General features: G+C 36.7%; 1 protein-coding gene across 8 annotated transcripts in view; it reads right to left on the bottom strand.

Annotated features, from left to right (window-relative positions):
- tsen54 (TSEN54 tRNA splicing endonuclease subunit) overlaps positions 1-26457 on the bottom strand; it is a 32490-nt gene that overhangs the window by 1847 nt on the left and 4186 nt on the right. The window contains exons 1-10 of one of the 8 annotated variants that reach the window (XM_087242736.1): positions 18709-18801; positions 14511-14669; positions 12207-12301; positions 11547-11630; positions 10507-10605; positions 9558-9610; positions 9325-9438; positions 5297-5850; positions 2723-2783; positions 1456-1569 (exon numbers count right to left, since the gene is read on the bottom strand). In XM_087242736.1, the coding sequence (XP_087098862.1) occupies positions 1456-1569; positions 2723-2783; positions 5297-5850; positions 9325-9438; positions 9558-9610; positions 10507-10605; positions 11547-11630; positions 12207-12212 (1085 nt within the window). In that variant the 5' untranslated portion in view covers positions 12213-12301; positions 14511-14669; positions 18709-18801. 8 annotated transcript variants of the gene reach the window in all.

Raw genomic sequence — 26457 nt, 5'->3', positions numbered from 1 at the left:
ACTGGGTTGCAACTGGAAGGGTATCCGCTGTGTAAAACATGCTGGAATAGTTGGCGGTTCATTCTGTTGTGATGAAAAAAGGGGCTGATGGAAAATGCATGAATTAATAAATAAATAAACAATAGAGCTTAAACTACGGAGAAATAGAAGTTATGCGAGAGAAAATAAGAGCAAATATAAAATATTTAAATTTTTGAATAGAGAAATCATTAGAGCTGAACCGATATTGGCCGAAACCGATAGTTAGGTCAGACCATGCATGCAGATAATCAATTGATTAACTGATTAATTAATTAATACTGGATTAAAATAAATAAATAATCAAAGCACTCATTGTAAAACAGTATTAAATGTGTATACACACACACACAAACTGATATAGATCAACTGATTTTGGAATTTGCTGATAGCGATAGCTGGGATGGACCAAATATGCAGATAAACGATTAACTAACCAACTTAATTAACTTTAAAAATTAATACTGGATTAAATATAATAACAGAATAAACATACAGTCCATGTAAAATAGTAATGAACTTGTATACAAACACACACACACACATACATACACTACACTGAAAATATATGCTAAATTAATAACCAATGAAAATAAATAGGCTGTCACGACAATAAGGTTGCTGGTTCGAGCCTCGGCTGGGTCAGTTGGCATTTCCGTGTGGAGTTTGCATGTTCTCCCCGTGTGGTCGTGGGTTTCAACCGAGTGCTCCGGTTTCCCCCACAGTCCAAACACATGCGCCAAAGGGGAATTGAGTAGGCTAAATTGTTCGTAGTGTATGAGTGTGTATGGATGTTTCCCAGTGATGGGTTGCGGCTGGAAGGTCATCCGCTGCGTATGCTGGATAAGTTGGCGGTTCATTCCGCTGTGGCGACCCCTGATTATTAAAGAGACTAAGCCGAAAATAAAATAAACAAGTGAATGATTGAATACAAATAATCATAACACTCATTGTAACATAGAACTAAATGTGTACACACCCACACACACACACACACAGAACTGAAAATGTGCTAAATGATAGTAAACCAAAAGCATTCATTGAGAAACACAAATCTTAGTCCATTTTAATAGTATATTTGATATTTAAACTGATTTAAAGTAATACCCCTGCTAGCTTTAATCTCATCTGAGAATTTTTATACAATAATTTAGAATATATGCCTAAAAACTGCTCTTTTACTCATGTAAATAAACATGAGACCGCAAAAGGTTTAGATTTCCCTGTATTATGTTCCATGTCATTGATAAATTGAGCAAAAAAACAAACTAATCATCCAGAATGAATCAGCAGTGAGTAAAGATCCACCGACTGTATGATTAAGACAAAACGTAAAAGACACCAGTCATTGTGCGCCATCATGAAGCATGAAATCAATCACTGGACTCATTTGGGTGCATTGTGTGTGTGTGTGTGTGTGTGTGTGTGTGTGTTTACCTGCAGACACACATGCGTGTGTAAGGCTTTCCAGGGTGGCTCTTTTTAAACTCCGCCACCGTGTCTGGTTGGTAAACATCGAAACTAATCTTCCACTGGTCTGACGGGGACAATCTGAGGAAACAGAGGCTAATTATGATCTCGAACGCTTGTTTGACTCGCTTCATTCTGAGAGAAGAGTCAAAGCTGCCAGTTTCATGACATCACTGTGGTGCAAGTTTCATTAAAACACACGGACAATGGCTTTAAAAAGATTTAAACATTAAAAAAGCCAGACTCGAATGTTGAATTGCGTCCGTATTAGTTTCAAGAGGGAGAGCGGGAGGTTGCCATAATTCTTTTCTTTCTGTCCGTCTTTCTTTCCTTTTAATTTTTTTCTTCTTTCATTCATTCTTTCCTTTCTTTAGTCCTACTGTCCTTCGTTCTTTCTTTCCTTTCCCATCTTTCTTTTTTCATTTCCCTGCTTTCTTGTATTTTAACATTGGAGTCAATGTAAATTTGCTGTGTTTTGGAGCCAGCCCCCGGTGGCCAGATGATGAATTGCAGTTTTGGTAACTTCTGTATTAGTTTCAAGTAAAAGAAGCAGGAGGTTGCCATTGTTCTTTCTTTCTGTCATTTTAATCCTTTCTCTCTTTTTGCTTCTTTCTTTTCCTTCATTATTTCCTACTTTTTTTCATTCCTACAGTCCATCGTTCTTTCTTTCCCCTGTTTCTCTTCATTTCCCTACTTTCTTGTATTTTAACATTGGAGTCAATGTAAATTTGCTGTGTTTTGGAGCCAGCCCCCAGTGGCCAGTTGTTGAATTGCAGTTTTAGTTACTTCTGTATTAGTTTTAAGTGGGAGAATGGAAGGTTGCCATCGCTTCTTCCTTTTTTATTTCTTTCATTTTCCTTTTTTTCTTTTGTTACTTTTCTTTTCCTTTCTTTCCTTGATTCCTTGTGTGCATTGTTCTTTCTTTCCTTTCCCTTCTTTCTTTCATTTCCCTTTTCTTTCAATATACCTACTTTCTTGCATTTAACACTGGAGTCAATGTAAATATGCTCAGTTTTGGGGTCAGCCCCCAGTGGCCAGCTGAAGAATTGCAGTATGAGTAACTTCCGTATTAGTTTGGGAAGATTGCTACTTGACATACACATGGATATCGTTTGTCTCACCATCGTTTCATTTTCGTTAAATGAATTAATATATCTCTTTATTTGACATGGATCAAATGTTCAGACAGGGAAAGATAGCAAAAGGAGAGCAAACTGTGAGAGTGTGTAAACACCTGGAAAGACCCTCAGAGAAAGTAGAGGACTTGATGATGCCGATCTGGTCCAGCAGTTCACCTGCAGCACACAAAATACAACAAGAGGAAAGTCACACGGGCATTTACCACAGACAAAAACTCTTGAGAGAACCTTTTTTTGCAGTGCAGGCGACAGTGTAAGTCAGCCTTTAGTGGAGTCATAGTGCTGTTTTCTGTAAGGTGCACACGTGAACGGCAATCCTTTATTTAAACTGTTCTTTCTTTCCTTTCCCTTCTTTCTCTTTCCTTCATTCCTTCTTTTTCTTTCTCTTTCCTTCAGTCCTTCTTTTTCTTTCTCTCAGTCCTTATTTTTCTTTCCTTCATTCTTTCTTTTTTAAATTGTTCTTTCCTTTCCCTTTTTTCTTTCTTTCATTTCTTTCCTTATCTTTCTTCTTCTTTCTTTGTCTTTCCTCCAGTCCTTTCTTTTTTTAATCATTACTTCATTTTACTGTCTTTCTTTGCGTTTGTTCTTTCTTTTACTTCTTACCTTCTTTTTTTCGATCATTCCCTCTTTTTTTCCCTCTTTCATCAATTCCTTTCTTTCCCTATTTTCTTGCTTTCTTTTCTCCAGCCCTTCTTTCCTTTTCTTTCCCCCTTTCTTTTACTTCTTTATCTTTCTTTCCCTCTCTTTTCTACATTCTTTATTCTATCTTTCCATCTTTTTCTTTCTTTGCATCATTCTTTCTTTCTTCTACTTCTTTCCCTCATTACTTTTCTTTCCATTCTTTCTTTCTCTTGCCTACAGTCCTTTCTTTTTACTTTCCTTTTCTTTCTAACAATCTTACCTTCCCCCTTTCTTTTACTTTTTCTTTCTTTCCCTCTCTTTTCTTCATTCCTGCTTTCTTTCCATCATTCTTTCTTTCTTTGTTTTCCTTTAGTCCTTCTTTCTTTTTCTTTCAATCATTCTCTTTTTACTCTCTTTTACTTCATTCCTTATCTTTCTTTCCCTCTTTCATTAACTACTTTTCTTTCCCTATTTTCTTGCTTTCTTTTCTCCAGCCTTTCTTTTTCTTTCCACCATTCTTTCTTTTCCCCCTTTCTTTTACTTCTTTATCTTTCCCTCTTTTCTTCATGCTTTATTCTGTATCTTTCCATCTTTTTCTTTTCTTTGCATCATTCTTTCTTTTCTCTTTCTTTCTTCTACTTCTTTCCCTCATTCCTTTTCTTTCCTTTCCATTATTTCTTTCTCTTTCCTTCAGTCCTTCTTTCTTTTTCTTTCTAACAAGCTTACCTTTCCCCTTTCTTTTACTTATCTTTCTTTTTCTTTCTTTCCCTCTCTTTTCTTCATTCCTACTTTCTTTCCATCACTCTTTCTTTATTTCTCTTTCCTTTAGTCCTTCTTTATTTTTCTTTCAATCATTCTCTTTTTACTCTCCTTTACTTCATTCCTTATCTTTCTTTCCTTCTTTCATTAACTACTTCTTTCATTCCCTTTTTTCTTGCTTTCTTTTCCCTTCAGTCCTTCTTTCATTCCTTATTTCTTTTACCTGCCATCATTCTTTCCTTTCCCCCTTTATTTTACTTCTTTCCTCATCTCTCTTTTCTTCATTCTTCCTTTTCTTATCTTTCCATCGTTCTTTTCTTTCCATCATTCTTTCTTTTCACTTTTTTCTTGCTTTCTTTCCTTCAGTCCTTATTTCGTTCCTTCTTTCTTTTTCTTTCCATCATTCTTTCTTTTCCACCTCTTTTACTTCTTTATCTTTCCTTTCCTCTCTTTTCTTCATTCGTTTATTCTATATCTTTCCATCTTTTTCTTTTCTTTGCATCATTCTTTCTTTTCACTTTCGTTCTTGTACTTCTTTCCCTCTCTTTCCTTCATTCCTTTTCTTTCTTTCTCTTTCCTTCAGTCCTTCTTTCTTTTTCTTTCTAACAATCTTACATTTCCCCTTTCTTTTACTTCTTTCATTATCTTTCTTTCCCTCTCTTTTCTTCATTCCTGCTTTCTTTCCATCATTCTTTCTTTATTTGTCTTTTCTTTAGTCCTTTCTTTTTCTTTCAATCATTCTTTCTCTTTACTCTCTTCCTTTTACTTCTTTCCTTATCTTTCTTTCCCTCTTTTATTAACTCATTCTTTCGTTCCCTTTTTTCTTGCTTTCTTTTTCCTTCAGTCCTTCTTTCATTCCATCTTTCTTTTTCCTGCCATCATTCTTTCCTTTCCCCCTTTATTTCACTTCATTCCTCATCTTTCTTTTCCTCTCTTTTCTTCATTCTTCATTTTCTTATCTTTCCATCTTTTCTTTTCTTTCCATCATTCTTTCTTTTCACCTTTTTCTTATACTTCTTTCCTTATCTTTCTTTCCTTCATTCCTTTTTTTCCAACAATCTTTCTTTCCCCCTTTCTTTCTTTTACTTCTCTCCTTGTTTATTTTTCTTTTGTTCCCTCTTTTCTTCATTCTTTCTTTCCTTATCTTTCCATCATTCATTCATTCGTTTTCTTTCCTTCATTCCTTCTGTCTTTCTTTCATTTCTCTTCTCCAGTCTTTACCCAGTCACCATTAAATCCTCTCCCAGTAAGCCTCATTATTCAGTCATCTAGTGTAAAGTACATCTTACGGTGTGATGTGCACTGTCCGGGCTGAGTGAGCGGCGTCTCCTCTCTCTCCCACAAATGTTCAGGTCTGTGTTTTCTCCTCCGCCTCCTCCGTTCCTCCATCAGCTCTGAATATTCTGCCCAGTTCCTGCAGCGCCGCACCTCCCGGTCACTGTTAACATCCCTGCGGTATCTGTCCCGCTCCCTCTGTCGCTCCATGTCCCGCCGCGACAGCTTCTCCTGCTTCATGTTGAGTCTGCCTAGCCAGTGGGACACGTCACATTCACCCACATCTACATTTTCAGGCAGCAGGCTGCGGTGTGGAGACGCCAAACGCTCAGATCTCCTGCAGGAGCCCAGATCTGGGAAACTAATGCTGCTGAAGTCCCAACGGGGAGCTGCAGTTTGGGTTTTTGGGTGTTTTTGCTGGACGTCCTCCTCCATCCACCATGTCCTCTCAGGTACGTCAGCTAAATGTACCGGCTCCTGCAGATCTGCTGGTAGTTTACTGGTCTCCGCTAGCTCATTGTGAGCTTCAGATGTCGTCCTCTCCTCTGTTGATATGCCGTGTTTATCACTGAAACCAAAAGGTTTGAATTAGGATTAAGAGATAATTTAGGTCACCATTAGATCAAAATTGGCCACTCATTTTGTCAGCCCATGCTCACTGGAATACTTCCCTCAGCCTACATTTTCTAAAATACGTTACTTAGGGTGTGTTTTGTTGCATGTTTCAGAACACAAATCCACTAGAGGGCGCTCTCGACATCTTTGCAAATCTGAAATATGGTACTTCGGCTTTGTTTTAATGCATGTTTCAGAACACAAATCCACTTGAGGGCGCTGTTGACATCGCTACAAATCAGAAATTTATTACTTTGGATACATTTTGTTGCTTGTTTCAGACAACAAATCCACTAGAGGGCGCTGTCGACACTTTGAGACTATGAAATGTGCTATTTAGGGTATGTTTTATTTCATGTTTCAGATAACAGATCCACAAGAGGGCGTTGTACATTTTGTAACTATGTAGTGCGCTATTTAGGGTGTGTTCTGTTGCATGCTTCAGATGAAAAATCCACTTAAGGGCACTCTCGACGTCTTTGCAAATCTGAAATATGGTACTTTGGCTGTGTTTTGTTGCATGTTTCAGAACACAAATCCACTAGAGGGCGTTGCCGACACTTTGAGACTATGAAATGTGCTATATAGAGTATGTTTTGTTTCATATTTCAGATAACAAATCCACTAGAGGGCGCTGTCGACACTTTGAGACTATGAAATGTGCTATTTAGGGTATGTTTTGTTTCATGTTTCAGATAACAAATCCACTAGAGGGCGCTGTCGACACTTTGAGACTATGAAATGTGCTATTTAGGGTATGTTTTGTTTCATGTTTCAGATAACAAATCCACAAGAGGACGTTGTACATTTTGAAACTATGAAGTGCGCTATTTAGGGTGTGTTCTGTTGCATGCTTCAGATGAAAACTACTTAAGGGCACTCTCGACATCTTTGCAAATCTGAAATATGGTACTTTGGCTGTGTTTTGTTGCATGTTTCAGAACACAAATCCACTAGAGGGCGTTGCCGACACTTTGAGACTATGAAATGTGCTATATAGAGTATGTTTTGTTTTATATTTGAGATAACAAATCCACTAGAGGCCGTTGTCGACACTTTGAGACTATGAAATGTGCTATTTAGGGTATGTTTTGTTTCATGTTTCAGATAACAAATCCACAAGAGGGCGTTGTACATTTTGTAACTATGAAGTGTGCTATTTAGGGTGTGTTCTGTTGCATGCTTCAGATGAAAAATCCACTTAAGGGCACTCTCGACATCTTTGCAAATCTGAAATATGGTACTTTGGCTGTGTTTTGTTGCATGTTTCAGAACACAAATCCACTAGAGGGCGCTGTTGACATTGCTACAAATCATAAATGTGTTACTTTAAATACATTTGCTGCACATTTCAGACAACAAATCCACTAAAGGGCGCCGCCTACATTTTTGTAAATCTGAAATACGTCACATGGGGTATGTTGTGTTTCAAGTTTCAGATGACAAATCCACTAGAGGGCACTGTCAACATTTTTGCAAATCTGAAATACGTTACTTTGGATACATTTTGTTGCACTTTTCAGATAAATCCACTAGAGGGTGCTGTCGACATTTCTGCAAAATGTAAATATGTTACTCTGCCTGTGCTTTGATACACGTTTCAAAATACAAATCCACTAGAGGGCGCTGCTGTAAATCAGAAATTTACTACCTTGGATGTGTTTTCCTGCACGTTTCAGATGACAAATCCACTAGAGGCCACTGTCGACATTTTTGCTAATTTGAAATACGTTACTTGGGATACATTTTGTTGCATGCTTAGATAACAAATCCACTAGAGGGCTGTATGGACCCCTTTGGAGACAGCAGACCGTTACTAATTTACTGGTCTGCTAGCTCAATACTGTATCTAAAGTGCATTACTTTGCATACATTTTGTTGCACGTTTCAGATGACAAATCCACTAGAGTCCACAGTCTACATTTTTGCTACCAGTTATTTGAAATGTTACTTTGGGTATATTTTCTTGCAAGTTTCAGATAACAAATCCACTGGAGGGCACTGAAAGCATTTTGGCAAATCTGAATTGCAATACTTAGAGTATGTTTTGTTGCACGTTTCAGATGACAAATCCACTAGAGGGCCCTGTCGACATTGCTGCAAATCAGATACGTGCAACTTTGGATACGCTTTGTTGCACGTTTAGATAAATTCAATAGAGGGCGCTTTCTACATTTTTGCTAATTTGAAATGTTAGGCTGTGTTTTGTTGCATGTTTCAGAACACAAACCCACTAGAGGGCGTCGTCGACATTTTTGTGAACCTGAAATGTGCTACTCTGGATTAATTTTCTTGCACATTTTAGATGGCAAATCCACTAGAGGGCGCTGTCTACATTTTTGCAAATCTGAAATATGTTTGTCTGCCTGTGCTTTGACGCATGTTTCAAAATACAAACTCACTAGAGGGCGCTGTTGACATTTCAAAACGTCGTCAAAAGCATCAAGTTTGGAAGTAATCCAAACTAGTGCTGCACGATACCAAAATTTTGACTTCGATACCTAAATTAAATATCACGATACTGATACTAAATCGATACAACACTATAATAATTTTATGGACATGACAGCAGCACGTTGAAAACATTAAATACAACCCAAGCAGACACTTAAACGTCTTCATTAACACATTTGTGTCCGATCACGAGTTTTATTTTTGTATTAGTGATCGCCGCTACTAATATGTCTGCTAGCTCAATACTGTATCTGAAGTGCATTACTTTATAAACATTTTGTTGCACGTTTCAGATGACAAATCCACTAGAGGGCCCTGTTGACATCGCTGCTAATCAGAAACGTGCAACTTTGGATACGCTTTGTTGCACGTTTAGATAAATTCACTAGAGGGCGCTTTCGACATTTTTGCTCATTTGAAATGTTAGGCTGTGTTTTGTTGCATGTTTCAGAACACAAACCCACTAGAGGACGTAGTCGTCATTTTTTGCGAATCTGAAATGCGCTACTCTGGATTAATTTTCTTGCACGTTTCAGATGGCAAATTCACTAGAGGGCGCTGTTGACATTGCTACGAATTATAAATGTTACTTTGGATACATGTTGCTGCACGTTTCAGACAACAAATCCACTTCAGGGCCTTGTCGACATTTTGTGACTATAAAGTTTGCTATTTAGGGTATGTTTTGCTGCATGTTTCAGATGGAAAATCCACTAAAGGGCGCTGGCACCACTTTTGCTAATCTGAAACGCGTTACGTTTTGTTGCATGTTTCGGATGACAAATTCACTAGAGGACTGTTTGGACCCCTGCGGAGGCTGCAGACCGCAAGTAATTTACTGGTCTCTGCTAGCTCAACACTGTGGGCAACACTTAAGATATACTTTTAAAAGAAATTGAAACTCATAATTTTGGCTGCAAATGTTGGTATCGCTAATAAACCGATAATAATAATATTAATAAAATAACTGTACCTGGACACAGGACTTTGAGAGCGTTTCCTCTTCAGCTGTTTCTTCTGTTTGTCCGATGCTGGCAGATTCAGCTGTCTCTCATATGTGGATGAGACTGAACTGTGTGATAGATGACTTTAATTGAGAACCGTACACAAATATTAGGTAACAGTTTCAAAAAGAAATCTATACTAATTAAACACAACGTCATAAAAGTTCATACACGCAAATGAGAGTAATCACATGATCGTTACCTGGGATCAAATCTGTTCACAACATACCCAAGCCTTTTCAAATGTCCAAAAACCTAAATTAAAGGAAGACAGATTACACTTGTGAAGGTTTAAAGGTGCTACTATATGTTCGGCACTTCTTTTGTATAGTGGTTTGGAACTTAATTCTGATTGGTCAGTCGTGGCATTTCCAAGGTATGTTTTTCCCAGATAACAACTGCTAAAAATAACAAGGAAGGCTAATCCGGGTACATTGCATTATTTTCGACCATATGTGCTCATCCAAATTTCTATGTTTGAGGCACATCACTGCTTTTGTCTGTTTGGCGCCATCTAGTGTCTAAATAATGCTCAGGTTAGTGTATAATCCATCAGCTGTTTCAGTTTCTGTCGGCTTTGTGTTTTTGGCAGTTTGGCGCCATCTAGTGTCTAAATAATGTACAGGTTAGTGTATACTCCATCAGCTGTTGTTGTATACACTAACCTGCACATTATTCAGACACTAGATGGCGCCAAAGTGACAAAAATACAAAGCTGACAGAAACTAAAACAGCTGATGGAGTATACACTAACCTGAGCATTATTCAGACACAAGATGAAGACAAAAAGTCAAAAACACAACAGAAACTAAAACAGCTGATGGAGTATACACTAACCTGCGCATTATTCAGACACAAGATGGTGCCGGACAGTCAAAAACACAACAGAAACTAAAACAGCTGATGGAGTATACACTAACCTGCGCATTATTCAGACACTAGATGGTGCCGGACAGTCAAAAAAAGTTAAAAACCATGGCGTGACAGCCCTTAGAATGTCTCAACTGACCAATCAGAATCGAGAATTCCAGACAGACATGTAATAATACAGAATAAACCCCCTCAGTTTTACACAACAGCTGCTTTATTCTGTGATAACAACCGCCTGGATGTACTTTATCTGACTTTATCAGACGACACCTGAAACAAACCTGATACTGATGAAGAGTCACAGTGTCAGAGGACAGAAACCGCTCATATCCGTCCTGAATGGACAGAGGAAGGTCCCGGTAAAACACCTGCACATTGCCCTAAATCAGGGAGAGAATGTAAATAAAGATTCAATGTAAAAATTAAGCGCTTATACCCTGAGTGGGTGGCACGGCGGCTCAGTAGTTAGCACTGCCGCCTCATGCCAAGGTCACTGATTCAAATCCCGACTGGGTCAGTTGTCGTTTCTATGTGGAGTTTGCATGTTCTCCCTGTGTTGGCGTAGGTTTCCTCTGGGTGCTTCGGTTCCGCCCACAATCCAAACACATGCGCTATAGGGGAATTGATGAACTACATTGGCTGTAGTGTACGAGTGTGTGTGTGAATGAGTGTGTATGGGTGTTTCCCAGTACAGGGTTGCAGCTGGAACGGCATTCGCTGTGTAAAGCACATGCTGGAATTGCTGGCTATTTATTTCGCACTGTTCATCTTCAGTGTCAACGATTGACAGTGGGCGTGTCTGATGTTGGGACTGACGCGATCGTCATATCAGCGTCAGCCCCAACTTCAGACACGCTCTCTGTCAAGCGTTGACGATGAAGCCCCGTGTGAATCAGGCGTAAGTAAAATGTCAAATTCTCTGACTTTCTGACGGACTAAAAAGCTAAAATTCCATGACTAACTCTTTTACAACCCAGTACTGAAACTCCTGGACTAAGCTAATGGTCTAATCCGATTCAATGATTTATGCTAAGCTAAGCTAAAAGTGCTTCTGCCAGACCTGGAGATGGGCTGAATGAACTTAACAATGGTAAAACTCAACTGTTTAACCAGTTTCCACAAAAAGATGAAGATTTACTTCAGTGTGATGATTCTGAACAGTGACCATGATCGACTATAGAGACTGAGTCTTTTAGCAGCAGATACATCAACAATACAGCGGCCTCTGAACATAACAATACTATTAGATGATATAAAATGACTCAATTATACTAATGACTAGCATGATATAAATAATATGACTATAAAAATAAACACTCACACATTCCATGAGGTAGAGCGCCTCTTCGGGTTGCAGATACTGCTTGCCTCTTTCTGAAAAACCCATCGTCTGCCAAAACTTCCCCTGCAAAAAACAAAGAACTACTAAGAGATGACTATGAAACTACGAGTGTGTGACTCTGACGATATGAAAAGCATTCTAGCATTATTTGGAGATTTTAATATATAGAAATAATTAAACAGTATTTTGTGTGTGTGTGTGTGTGTGTGTGTGTGTGTGTTTTTCTGCATTGGCTGGTTTAGGTGTGTATGGATAATAAACGCGACAATAAAACCATCAGTAGTTGTCAGCAAGTCACCATCTTAATGACAGATTCACTGAGTCATTCATTTAATCCAGTGGTCACCAAACTTGTTCCTGGAGGGCCGGTGTCCTGCAGATTTTAGCTCCAACCCTAATCAAACACACCTGAACAAGCTAATCAAGGTCTTATTAGGTATACTTGAAACATCCAGGCAGGTGTGTTGAGGCAAGTTGGAGCTAAACCCTGCAGGGACACCGGCTCTCCAGGACCGAGATTGGTGACCCCTGATTTAAGCGATTCATTCAAAAAGGCTGATCCATTTAGAGATGAAGCAAGTGACTGTAAATGCAAGGAATTATTATTATTATTAGTAGCAAACAACAAATATGGCACACCCTCATGTAAACAGATGGATGTTTGACTCACGGCCGGTGACTGCAACTCCACCAGTTTTTCTTCAGGACTCCATACTGCATTCACCAGATTCCCTCTGATAAACAAAAGCAAACATGCAAACATTGTGACTTCGTCTTAAAAGCATAGTTCAGCCAAAAATTTTTATTAATTCATAATTAGCTGTGTTTAAGTCCTCCTAGCTTTATGCGAGTTTTAGAATGTAACATTAAAAAAATGCGTAACGGAAACGGCAAGATGTGTTTACGTTTTGAAAACGCACGGATAAATAAAACATGCAGACAATAAAGTAGTAGTGTTGTCAAAAGCATCAAGTTTGGAAGTAATCCAAACTAGTGCTGCATGATACTAAAATTTTGACTTCGATACCGAAATCAAATATCACGATACTGTATACGATACTGACACAATAATATTTTTATGGACATGACAGCAGCACGTTGAAAACATTAAATACAACCCAAGCAGACACTTAAACGTCTTCATTAACACATTTGTGTCCGATCACGAGTTTTATTTTTGTATTAGTGATCGCCGCTACTAATTTGTCTGCTAGCTCAATACTGCATCTGAAGTGCATTACTTTATAAACATTTTGTTGCACGTTTCAGATGACAAATCCACTGGAGGGCACTGCCAGCATTTTGGCAAATTTGAATTGCAATACTTAGGGTACGTTTTGTTGCCCGTTTCAGATGACAAATCCACTAGAGGGCCCTGTTGACATCGCTGCTAATCAGAAACGTGCAACTTTGGATACGCTTTGTTGCACGTTTAGATAAATTCACTAGAGGGCGCTTTCTACATTTTTGCTAATTTGAAATGTTAGGCTGTGTTTTGTTGCATGTTTCAGAACACAAACCCACTAGAGGGCGTCGTCAACATTTTTGCGAATCTGAAATGTGCTACTTTGGATTAATTTTCTTGCACGTGTCAGATAGCAAATCCACTAGAGGGCGCTGTCTACATTTTTGCAAATCTGAAATATGTTTGTCTGCCAGTGACGCACGTTTCAAAATACAAACTCACTAGAGGGCGCTGTTGACATTTCAAAACGTTGTCAAAAGCATCAAGTTTGGAAGTAATCCAAACTAGTGCTGACGATACCAAACTTTTGACTTCGATACCTAAATTAAATATCACGATACTGATACTAAATCGATACAACACTATAATATTTTTATGGACATGACAGCAGCACGTTGAAAACATTAAATACAACCCAAGCAGACACTTAAACGTCTTCATTAACACATTTGTGTCCGATCACGAGTTTTATTTTTGTATTAGTGATCGCCGCTACTAATATGTCTTCTAGCTCAATACTGTATCTGAAGTGCATTACTTTATAAACATTTTGTTGCACGTTTCAGATGACAAATCCACTAGAGGGCCCTGTTGACATTGCTGCTAATCAGAAACGTGCAACTTTGGATACGCTTTGTTGCACGTTTAGATAAATTCACTAGAGGGCGCTTTCTACATTTTTGCTCATTTGAAATGTTAGGCTGTGTTTTGTTGCATGTTTCAGAACACAAACCCACTAGAGGGCGTCGTCAACATTTTTGCGAATCTGAAATGTGCTACTTTGGATTAATTTTCTTGCATGTGTCAGATAGCAAATCCACTAGAGGGCGCTGTCTACATTTTTGCAAATCTGAAATATGTTTGTCTGCCAGTGACGCACGTTTCAAAATACAAACTCACTAGAGGGCGCTGTTGACATTTCAAAACGTTGTCAAAAGCATCAAGTTTGGAAGTAATCCAAACTAGTGCTGCACGATACCAAACTTTGACTTTGATACCTAAATTAAATATCACGATACTGATACTAAATCGATACAACACTATAATAATTTTATGGACATGACAGCAGCACGTTGAAAACATTGAATACAACCCAAGCAGACACTTAAACGTCTTCATTAACACATTTAAATAACATTATTATCATAAATTATCTGTGCCATGAGATGTCTTTAGACGGCATATAAAACTTGTCAGTGAACTATGAGGGTTAAACATTAAATAAACAAATAAAATAACTGTTAATAAACGGAAATCGAGTTAAAATGATCAATTCATTGAGATTTTGATTTGAGGCCAAATCGCCCAGCCCTAACAGAAACTAATAAAAACTAGTGAATCTTCCTCTAAAAACTAATTAAACTAACTGATTTGACAACAAAAAGTCAAAACGAAATAAAAACTTATACTAATGAAAAATCCACAACTATTATAACCTTGCTGTGTGTGTGTGTGTGTGTGTATTAACTCTGACTCACAGTCTCTCGACTCTCTCCTCAGCCAGCAGTGTCCAGTGCTCCTCCAGGCTGTGCTGCAGTCGTTGGCTCTGCTGCTCGGAGCCGCTGGGCAGGAACTCTTTCTGGCCGCGCACTGGGATCTTATGGCTGCGGGAGCGAGCCTCAAACAGCTCTGACGGACTGCAAACAAAGACACGCCACAAATATAGTCAAATATTTAAAACCAATCAATAAATAGGCCTGTCACAATAACCAATATATGGACTGATCGCACAACACATAGACATGAGCTCAATCATTTTTGGTGATAATATATATAATATAATATATATATAAAAATATATAATCGCCCATACATAAAAAACAATTCTAGCAACATTTTAGCTGCAACATCTCTCTCTATTAAAGAGTCAATGTCAATAGTTAAAAACACTGTAGTATTTACTATAAATTACTATAGTATGTCTTCATGTGGGTGTCTGAAGACTGAAAACAGATCTGGTAGCAGATATCGCAGCCTCTGTTCATCTTTACCTTGTCAGCATTTATTATTAATTATTTAGGATATGCGTTTTCACATTCTGACTCCAATGCCTGATTATTAAACTGTTCAAATGACGATAATTAAACTGAATATTCTTAAGAATAAAATGTAATGTGTACTTCGGAGGAGTGTATTTGAATCGTGATGATATTACATTGTCATTCTGGCATGATATAATATTAGGTGGCATAAAATGGTCTTAAAATGAGAGTAGTATCGTTTATTGCAATATATTTTGGTGCGATATATCACACAACAAAAAACAGACCTATAAACAAATAAATAAATACATACATACACAACACACACACACACACACAATGAATACATATAATGACAAACAGAGGTGGGTAGTAACGAATTACATTTAATCCGCTACATTTACTTGAGTAAAATGATTGGGTAACGAGTACTGTTTGAGTACATTTAAAAGTGTGTACTTTTAGTCTGACTCGAGTAAACTCTTACTTCACTACATTTGGCGGCGTTCCTGTCAAATCATAATAAATATGATCCATATGACTTGTTTGAAAATATCGCGAGGCGCTGCATTGTAGAGCTTGTGTTGTGAGAGGTTGCTATAGAGACGCGTTTCCCGCTTTCGGTTAGAGCACGCGCACCTGTGTTGGAATAATAGCTGAACTCGAGGAAGACGTGCAAATTCAGCCTGATCTCACGCGAAAACGTAAGTATTTTACGTTTAGCCAGTTTAGTGGCTAATTCGTACGAGTTCTGTTGTACGAAATTGTACGATTTTAAAAAGGCGGTGTGGGACCTAACCCCACCCCTAAACTCAAACGTCATTGGGGGATGAGCAAATCGTACTAAATTGTACGAATTAGATCGTAAGAATTCATACGAATTAGCCACTAAATCAAAAAGTTACGAAATGCCGTGAGATTGTGTTGGCGAGTTTATACTGCGGTCACACCATGGCCATCTGCGGTTCCGAGAAGGACGGTCATGCTGTCTGTGCAGTGAGTTTACCGGACCAGGTCACCCGGCCTCAAGTTCAGTCTGTTTTCACTTCAAAATGTCAACAAGAATATATTGACAATGCGATGCACGTTCTACATTGAACTGACATCAAAAATGTATACATGAATTCCAGCTCAACCTGAAAAAAGTAACGTTAGTGGTAAGTGTCAATGTTATGTTATCCCAATTTGAACCTTATTAATGGTAACTAGTCAGGGCCATAGCCAGTGAGGGGCTCGGGTGGTTCGAAAGACTCACCCCTCAATAATAAAGGTCAAGAATTTGTCCCATACATGAGCTCATTTGTCTTATTGTAAGTGCTATGCCATCATAAATAGTGAAATCAATCCATTGAAAAAGGCTTTAAGACCAAGCAGAATCCTCAGGTGTGACTTTATCTAATCAGTTTTGTCCAATCCAAAGCATTATTTTTCATGAGTTCAACATCCAGCTGCGCAAGAAAACATACAATCAGATGTAAGCGACGTCATCTTCGAGTAACTTTTAAGATTAAGTTACTTTTACTCGAGTACAGATTTCGCATACTCTACTCACCTCTGCTGACAACAACAAAAAAAGTACAACTTATTGAATTTTGCTTTGTTTACGTCTTATAATTAGACACGGGATGATCACCGGTTTCTCAAGAAAAAAAGTCAAGGTTTTAAAACCGCAAAACCGTTCCTAAGGTATGTGTAAAGGTTTTTTTTTAAGTGTTTTTTATGTGTTGTAAAGAAATCTGTGTTTTTTTTTACTAATAAAGATAGCAGAAGTCAATGATTTATTAATAAAAATAATAATACATATTATTTATAATACGCTTTTCTCAGACCCATATTGTAAATGTGAATTGTAAATTGAAAAAATGTCAAATAAAATACTGTAAAATGTGCTCAATGGGGACAAAAATTTTGTTTTATTAACTGAGACATTAAAAAAAAAAACTTATTATAGAGCTGTAACCACAATACCTTCATACCATGATGCTTTTTATCCAAGGTTATGAGACTCACAAACGTATACCAGCCCATGCCTACTTACAATCACACCAAAAATTATTCAGATGTCATTTATTTATATATACTGCAGACGTGCATTAATAGTTAATACTTTTAATAGTAATGTAAATATTATCATGCTACGAGTTGTCTGAATTATTTTTAGTTGATTGTTGTATACCAGAAGATGCCCAAAGTTGGCCCATGGTGACCTTTAATTTGGCCCATCTTAGAAAAGAGGGAAAATGATGGGGATGGTTTAGAGCACGGGTCACCAAACTTGTTCCTGGAGGGCCGGTGTCCTGCAGATTATAGCTCTAACCCTAATCAAATCCACCTAAACAAGCTAATCAAGGTCTTACAAGGTGTACTTGAAATATCCAAGCAGGTGTGTTGAGGCAAGTTGGAGCTAAACCCTGCAGGGACGCAGGTCCTTCACAACCGAGATTGGTGACCCCTGGTTTAGAGATTGACATTGCAAATTTTATGTAACCTTTATTGGTTTGTTTAATTATTAGGCTACAAAAAACCTAACTGAATTTAAATGTTTTAATTGAAATGGTTTAAGTTAATGAGATTTAGCTTAAATATACATACTGTTAAGGTACACTGTGACCCCAACCATAAAAAATACCTGTTCAGTAAGATAAAAACAGTATTTATAATGAGAATTACTAATATTATTTATTAAATTACCCATTGTATTGTATTAATGTCTACTCCTACCCCAATCCTCACAGTAATGTAAAAACAGTAATTATACAGAGCATTATTCATATTATTTATTAAATTACTCATTAAATTGTATTTTATTAACATCCACCGTGACTCTAACCATAATAATACCCTCACAGTAATGTAAAAGCAGAAATTAAAATGATAATTATTTACAATATTAATTTTGAACCCTAAACCCTGCAGGGACGCAGGTCCTTCACAACCGAGATTGCTGACCCCTGGTTTAGAGATTGTCATTTCAAATTTTATGTAAACTTTAACGGTTTGTTTTATTGTTAAGCTACAAAAAGCCTAACTGAAATTAAATATTTTAATTGAAATGGTTTAAGTTAATGAGATTTAGGTTAAATGTACATACTGTCACCCGACAGATAGAGGACAATGCAGAGAGCGAATCAAGGCAAAGGCAGATTCTTGACTAGAACTACACTGGTGTAAATGTGATCGTCTTATTGCAATAATTACAATTATACTGCATTAGTTAATACAATTCAAAGTTATTCTTATATCTATTTATAAATATTATGAAATGAATTAGAAAATTACGCATGGCAACTTTAATGTAACAGAGTTTGGGATATTTATTTTCAACGATATTTGGATTTTGGCCCTTCATAGGAAAAGTTTGGGCATCCATGTTGTTGTACACATATTTTAAAACCTATCAAAGGATATTTAATGTTTTTGTTTGATCAACATAAACTGAACGACACAAATTACGCAGAAACAAAACCGAGTTGATCTTCACAATAATATTCAGGATCACAAATAAAAGTCTGCTTCCACTTTGAGTCACGTGACGAGGATGTGATGATCCTTGAGTTTGGTGGACTCGCGGCGTGTTTCCCGTGCTATATGGCTAACAGAGGATTTATATGACTGCGCTACTACTAATAAATCGATCAAATCAACACACGAAGACCTACACGCTTGATCTAAATAAGTTAATTGTGTCAGTTACCTGAGCAGCTCGTGATAAACACTTTGTTTATTTCCAGCATCCGCTGAAGTGTCTGCGTTTGCCATGTTTACTGCCGCCCCCCGCCCGGTGTGCGTAACTTCCGGGTCCTAGTGCGCAAAGAGTTACTGTACACACTTGGTACACACTCCCAAAAATAAAACGAATATATATATATATATATATATATATATATATATATATATATATATATATATATATATATATATATATTTGGTTGTTTTGTTATCCCATGTGCAGCTATTTCATATGGGTATCATCCTACTTGTATTCCTGTTCTGTACTGATTCAATTTTTCTTATATATTTCTTTTAAATAACTAAAATAATAATAACAAATAACATTATTTATAATAAAAATTCACTATACACACATGCGACTGCGCGTCTTCACCACTAGAGGACAGCAAAGGCCGAAAGTTAACAATAAATATTTCTATTATTTATTAAATAACTCATTAATTGTATAAATACCCACACAGTAATGTTATATCAGTAATTATAATGATAATTATTTACAATATTAATTTAAATATCCATTAAATGGTATTTTATTAACACTTACCACAACTCAAACCATAAAATACCCTCACAGTAATGTAAAATAGTAATTATTACTAGAATTATTGACATTATTTAATAAATTACTAATTAAATGGTATTTTATTAATATCTACTCCTACCCCAATCCTCACAGTAATGTAAAAACAGTGATTATACAGAGCATTATTCATATTATTTATTAAATTACTCAATAAATTGTACTTTATTAACATCCACCGTGACTCTAAACATAATAATACCCTCACAGTAATGTAAAAACAGTAATTATGACCAGAATTTATGATATTATTTATTAAATTACCCATTAAATTGTATTTTATTAACTTCTACCTCTACATAAACCCTCACAGTAATGTAAAAACAGTGATTATAATGATAATTATTTATAATATTAATTTAAATAGCCATTAAACTGTATTTTATTAGCATTCACCACGACCCAAACCATAAAATACCCTCACAGTAATGCGAAAACAGTAATTCTAACTAGAATTTATGATATTATTTATTAAGTTACCCATTAAATTGTATTTTATTAATGTCTAATCCTACCCTAATGTAAAAACAGTAATTATACAGAGCATTATTCATATTATTTATTAAATTACACATTAAATTGTATTTTATTAACATCTAATGTGACTCTAACCATAATAATACCCTCACAGTAATGTAAAAACAGTGATTATAATGATAATTATTTATAATATTAATTTAAATAGCCATTAAATTGTATTTTATTAGCATTCACCACAACCCAAACCATAAAATACCCTCACAGTAATGTAAAACAGTAATTATAACTAGAATTATTGATATTACTTAATAAATTACTAATTAAATGGTATTTTATTAACGTTCACCGCAACCCCAACCATAAAATACCCTCACAGGAATGCGAAAACAGTAATTACAACCAGAATTTATTATATTAATTATTAAATTACCCATTAAATTGCATTTTATTAATGTCTACTCCTACCCCAATGTAAAAACAGTATATATACAGAGTATTATTCATATTATTAATTTAATTACTCCTTAAATTGTATTTTATTAACATCCACCGTGACTCAAACCATAATAATACCCTCACAGTAGTGTAAAAACAGTAATTAAAATGATAATTATTTACAATATTAATTTAAATAGCCATTAAATTGTATTTTATTAGCATTCACCACGACCCAAACCATAAAATACCCTCACAGTAATGCGAAAACAGTAATTATAACCAAAATTTATTATATTATTTATTAAATTACCCATTAAATTGTATTTTATTAATGTCTACTCCTACCCTAATGTAAAAACAGTAATTATACAGAGCATTATTCATATTATTTATTAAATTACTCATTAAATTGTACTTTATTAACATCCATCGTGACTCTAACCATAATAATACCCTCACAGTAATGTAAAAACAGTAATTATAACCAGAATCCCTGCTGAAAAATCCAGCTTAAACCAGCATAGGCTGTTGACCAGGCTGGTTTTAGAGGGGTTTTGGCCATTTCCAGCCTGGTCTTAGCTGGTCAGGCTGAAAAATGACCAGTTAAAACAGCCAATATATATATAAATATACTTAAAGTATACCTAAGTCTGTTTGTAAATGCAACCTTTTTTACATTTAAATCACTAAACGTAATATTTAATTGATTTATTTTTGATGTGTTGACTAACAAACTAAAACAAGTGAAGTACTTGATCATTTAAATTGTAGTCTGTCATTCAATATTATGTACTAACATTCATTAAATGACATTTAGTTTAATCAGAGGCTTTGAGAACAGAAGACAATACACATATCAAATTACATATAAAATAAGTCCTACTTAAGTAGTTCAACAGTTGAGCCAATAGCATTTAATATTGTGCTGTGTATTTATGTTTACGATATGGGTTCTTAAAGTCTGTTCTGGCAACTTTTGACATCAAAATGTTTAATAAAGTGACTTTTACTGTATTATTATTAATATTTTAGTTCAGTGGTTCTCAAACTTTTTTTCATCAAGTACCACCTTAGAAAAAAATTGTCTCTCCAAGTACCACCAAAATGAGTAGTATTAAAATACAGAATACGTAGTAGGCCCAGTAAAGCAGCTACAACTCTGCACAGTTAAAAAACCTGGCAGATTACCTCAGAAATATAGCCTATATATAATATATGGCATTTTATATACATCATTTTTGATAAATTTTGAATTATATGTAGTATGTACATGACATATTTCATTCCTCCGTGTTCCACTAGAAGGAAGCCCGCGTACCACTAGTGGTACACGTACCACAGTTTGAGAACTACTGTTTTAGTTAATATATACTGTATATAGCCTTGGTTAATTGAGTAAATTGCAGAAAGTAGAAAAGCAAAAAAATAAAATAAAAATGTCAATAAAAGTCCTTTTTTTAAACGAGAGCTCAACAAAATAATGTTTAACAAAAAATATGCATCAAAGTTTTTAGCTCAGTTCATGAATAATATAACAATTTCCAGAATTAATTTTTAGTAAGGAAAATGCAGCAGTAACATGGTAAAAACATATTATTATTGGTGTTATTATTATTGTTGTTGTTATTATTATTATTATTATTGTCATTATTGTTATTATTATTATTGTTATTTTTTATTATTATTGTTGTTGTTGTTTTTATTATTATTAATATTGTTATTATTGTTGTTATTATTGCTTATTATTATTATTATAGTTATTATTATTATTATTATTATTATTATTATTGTTGTTGTTGTTGTTGTTTTTAATATTAATATTGTTATTATTATTGCTATTATTATTGTTGTTATTATTATTATTATTATTATTGTTGTTGTTGTTTTTAATATTATTAATATTGTTATTATTATTGTTGTTGTTATTATTATTATTATTATTGTATTATTAAGTCTTTAAACTGCAGATTTAAATGTCCAAATTTGAAAGTCAAAGGAGCAGAGATCAGGGTCAAATAATATAAATGAAATTAAAATACATTAAATGAAAATAAACAAAAGCCATTAGCAACTGATAAGATGTTTCAATTACATTAAAAGTTAAAAAATTAATAAATAATAATAAAAATAATATTAAAAAAACACTTAAAAAGTGTAAAAAAATCACACACACACACACACACACACACACACACACACACACACACATATATATATATACATTTATTCATTTTCTTTTCAGTTTAGTCCCTTTATTTATCAGGGTCGCCACAGAGGAATGAACCGCCCACTTATCCAGCATATGTTTTACGCAGCAGATGTCAACCCATCACTGGGAAACCCGTACACACTCATTCGCACACACACATTCACACACACTCACACACTACGGGCAATTTAGCCAACCCAACTCACCTGTACCGCATGTGTTTGGACTGTGGGGGAAACCGGAACACCCGGAGGAAACCCACGCGTAGGCAGGGAGAACATGCAAACTCCACACAGAAAAGCCAACTGACCCAGCAGAGGCTCGAACCAGTGAACTTCTTGCTGTGAAGCGACAGCACTGCCTACTGCGTCGCCCATATATATATATATATAGTGTATTTAAAAGTGTATTTTTAATGCAGAGATATTATGTTAAAAGTCAATTTTAGTAGCATCTCAACATCTCTCTCTTTCTTTCTTTTATTTTGACAGGCTCATTTTACAGCTCCCCAAGAGTTTTACCACTTTTGAGCCATTTCAGCCAAACTCCGGGTCTGGTGGGAGCACTTTCAGCTTATAAAACTTTTTGGAAACTGAGCGAGATGCTAACGGTCTAATCCGATTCAATGATTTATGCTAAGCTAAGCTAAATGTGTTTCTGGCAGAGATCAACTGATCAAAATTGGTAAAACTCGACTGTTCACCTCTATGTAACTTGTAAAATGAGTCTAATTTCAAAAAGTGCTGCTTTAATAACTATATTTTTAGTATATCAAGAACACAATTTGTGCAATGCATATAGAGCACTTTAAAGGGATAGTTCACACTCATTCATTCATTATCCTTCTGCTTTTTATAGTCAGACTTGATATAAACATCCTGCAGAAACACTGACTGACATTCTCCCTTTGTATGATGTCATCAGAGGCAGGAAAGCCCCGCCCAATAGTGACCATCTCTCCCTCATTAGCATAAGACGTAAGTCTTGTTTTTGAATCTGCCACTATGCTGACACACGGGCATTTATAGCTCCGCCCTCCTTTGAAAAGAGCACAATCTCATTTGCATTTAAAGCGACAGTCACCAAAACACCACAATTAGGATCAAAGCCTGAAAGGGGCAGATTCAGAGAGCTGGAGAACATTATTAGTGTGTTATTTTGAGCTGAAACTTCACACACACACACACACACACACACACACACACACACACACATCAGAGACTTATTTTACATCTTGTAAAAATAGACATAACAGGTCAACTTTAAATGAAGTGTACAGTCTTCCCACCTGGATATGCATACGTGTCAAGTGCACTTGGCTGGTGTGTCTCCTGAAGTGCTGTCAGGGGGTATCAGGTGAAAGGTGTAATTTGGTGACGCGTGTGTGTGTGTGTTTGGCAGTATCACACACACATCCAGCTCTCTTTTGTTTGACCTGAATGGCTACCTGACCCTAAAGATGAGCCCGCAGACACCTCACAAACCCGAACGCCGCGCGCCTCCACCCCCTTCCTGAAAGTCCCAATAAAGCAGGTTTCCAGTAAGCCGGATAACTGCACCAGTCCTGCCCGGCACCATGACAACCAGCGCCTCGAGCTGACAGCGGCGTCTCCTGACCAAATGAGGCCACCCATGCGGAGCAATGCACAGCACAGCAGGACACGCTCACTACGTACACTATACACTACACACACACACACACACACACAGAGTTCATAGCCCGGATACTGCTAGCAGGACATCCCTGCTGTGTGTTTTTATGTCGGATAAGTTTTTGTCTCATTTCTAGTCCAAACATCTACAAATTCTTAAATCATTTACATTTAGTCATCTAGCAGACGCTTTTATCCAAAGCGACTTACAAATGAGGACAAGGAAGCAGTTTACACAACTATAAGAGCAACAATGAATAAGTGCTGTAGGCAAGCTTCAGGTGTGTAAAGTGTAAGAAGCAGAACATTAGTAATACTTTTTTTTTTTTGTAGTACAGTTCGCAGAAGAACCAGAGCTGAAATTGCAGATTAGGAAGGGTAGTGGACACATTGGGCTCTGTTTTGACGGTCCATGCGCAGAGCGCAAAGCGCAGGGCGCAAACGCTTTCTGGGTGTTTCAGAACGCATTTTTGCTAATTTAAGGACGGGAAAATCTGCCTTGCGCCATGGTGCATGGTCTAAAAGGGTTGAGTTTATTTTCTTAATGAGTTATAGGTGTGTTTAGAGAATAAACCAATCAGAGTCTCATCTCCCATTCCCTTTAAGAGCCAGCTGCGTCACGCAAAGAGCGCATTCGCTTTTTACAGGACGCAAAGTAAGTCTAAGTGGAAAAAATGAGCATTTCACCAGCAAACAGTTAACAGAAAACAGTTAAACAGAGCATCTACTGGGTGAGAATGAGAGATAATTGATCTACTTTCACTTTCGCTCTTGGATAAGGAAACCTTTACACACAGACATCAATTAGTCTATAAATAATTAATTTTGTTTGTTAAGCGCAAATATTGGTTTCAAAACTATTTCTAAATTCAGTTCTAATTTCCAGCAAACGAATAAATGAATAATAATAATGAAGTGTGCTCAAAAACCTGAGTTATATCCTAAAACACATGCTGTGCCCCATATGGTCTAAAACCTGACAGGTGGACAAATCTAAGCTTGTTTTTAATAAAACAAATATAAATATGGATATAATAAATAATACTGCTAATAATAATAACATTATACAGAAGCAAATTGTTATGAATAAACTGAAAAAGCCTCCCGAGATGAAGAAGACATAAAAGCAGTGATTTTTCATATTTATGTAGGCTAGAAAATAATATGTTTTGTAATATTTTAATCCTTTATATTTATATCCTAAATCTATTCTTATTATATCCTATATATATCCTTAATATTTACATTTTTTCATATGTAAAGATATTTGCCTGTTGCTCTCTTGTGTGTATTAAGCAGTGTGTAAGCGAGGCGCAACTCTGCGCTGGAGTTTAGACCGGGTTAGTTTTGTTGTAATGAAAAATCTATTATAGTTTCTCAAAATAGCAACACACCAGCGGTCCGCCTCAGAACACCTTCCTTTATAGACCAGAACGTCTATGGGCGCAAAAATGAGCGCTAATGCATTTGCTATTTAAACAGCGTAGCGCAACACCTCAAAACCACTCTTGCGCCAAGCTTAAACTACCAAAAGACTACTGCGCTGCGCCTTGCGCCACACTGCGCCGGGTGTATGATAGGGCCCTAAATAGTTGAGTTTTTAGTCGTTTCTTGAAGACAGCGAGTGACTCTGCTGTTCTGATGCAGTTAGGGAGTTCATTCCACCAACTGGGCAGATTGAATGCGAGAGTTCGGGAAAGTGATTTCTTCCCTCTTTGGAATGGAACCACGAGGCGACAATCATTCACAGAAAAACAAGATTATTTTGCTTACCCCATTGGCAGATTATTTTGCTTGCTATAAGGAAAAACTCACTTCATTTTGGCATATTATTTTGGACCAGGCCGTATCCTGAAAAGCTGCTGTGGTGTTCATAGAGGAGTGGAGAGCATGAGACAGATTCCTGAAGAACCCCAGCGACAGACAAGTCTCTGATCCCGTGGCCCAGCCTAAACACTCAGCGGTGACCTACTCACACCTGTAGTCAGGGCCGGCGCGTCCACAGTGGTGACCTAGGCAGCAACCTAGGGCGGCAGTGTAGAGAAGGCGGCGTCCGCGACACCTCCCTTACCACCCGCGTGCTCAGATATATTTGCGCATAGGCGACAGAATAGAGGGCGGCGTCAGCGACACCTCCATCAGCACCCGCCTGTCCTCAGTTATATCCCCGCATAGGGCGACAGAATAGAGGTACGCGACACCTCACTTCATTTTCATAACCGGTCACTTTCGTTTTCACACATTGGGGTTGAGGGCGGCGTGATCGTCCTCTGCCTCGAGCGGCAGTTCAGCTTGCTCCGGCCCTGTCTGTAGTTCTCTCTGATCCCGTGGCCCAGCCTAAACTATGGCGGC

The sequence above is a fragment of the Danio rerio genome, chromosome 3 (assembly GCF_052040795.2).
Source record: "Danio rerio strain M-AB ecotype USA chromosome 3, GRCz13ab, whole genome shotgun sequence".
In the NCBI taxonomy this organism is placed as follows: Eukaryota; Metazoa; Chordata; class Actinopteri; order Cypriniformes; family Danionidae; genus Danio; species Danio rerio.
Note: the sequence above shows the minus strand (reverse complement) of the source record. Positions and strands in the feature narration are given on the sequence as shown.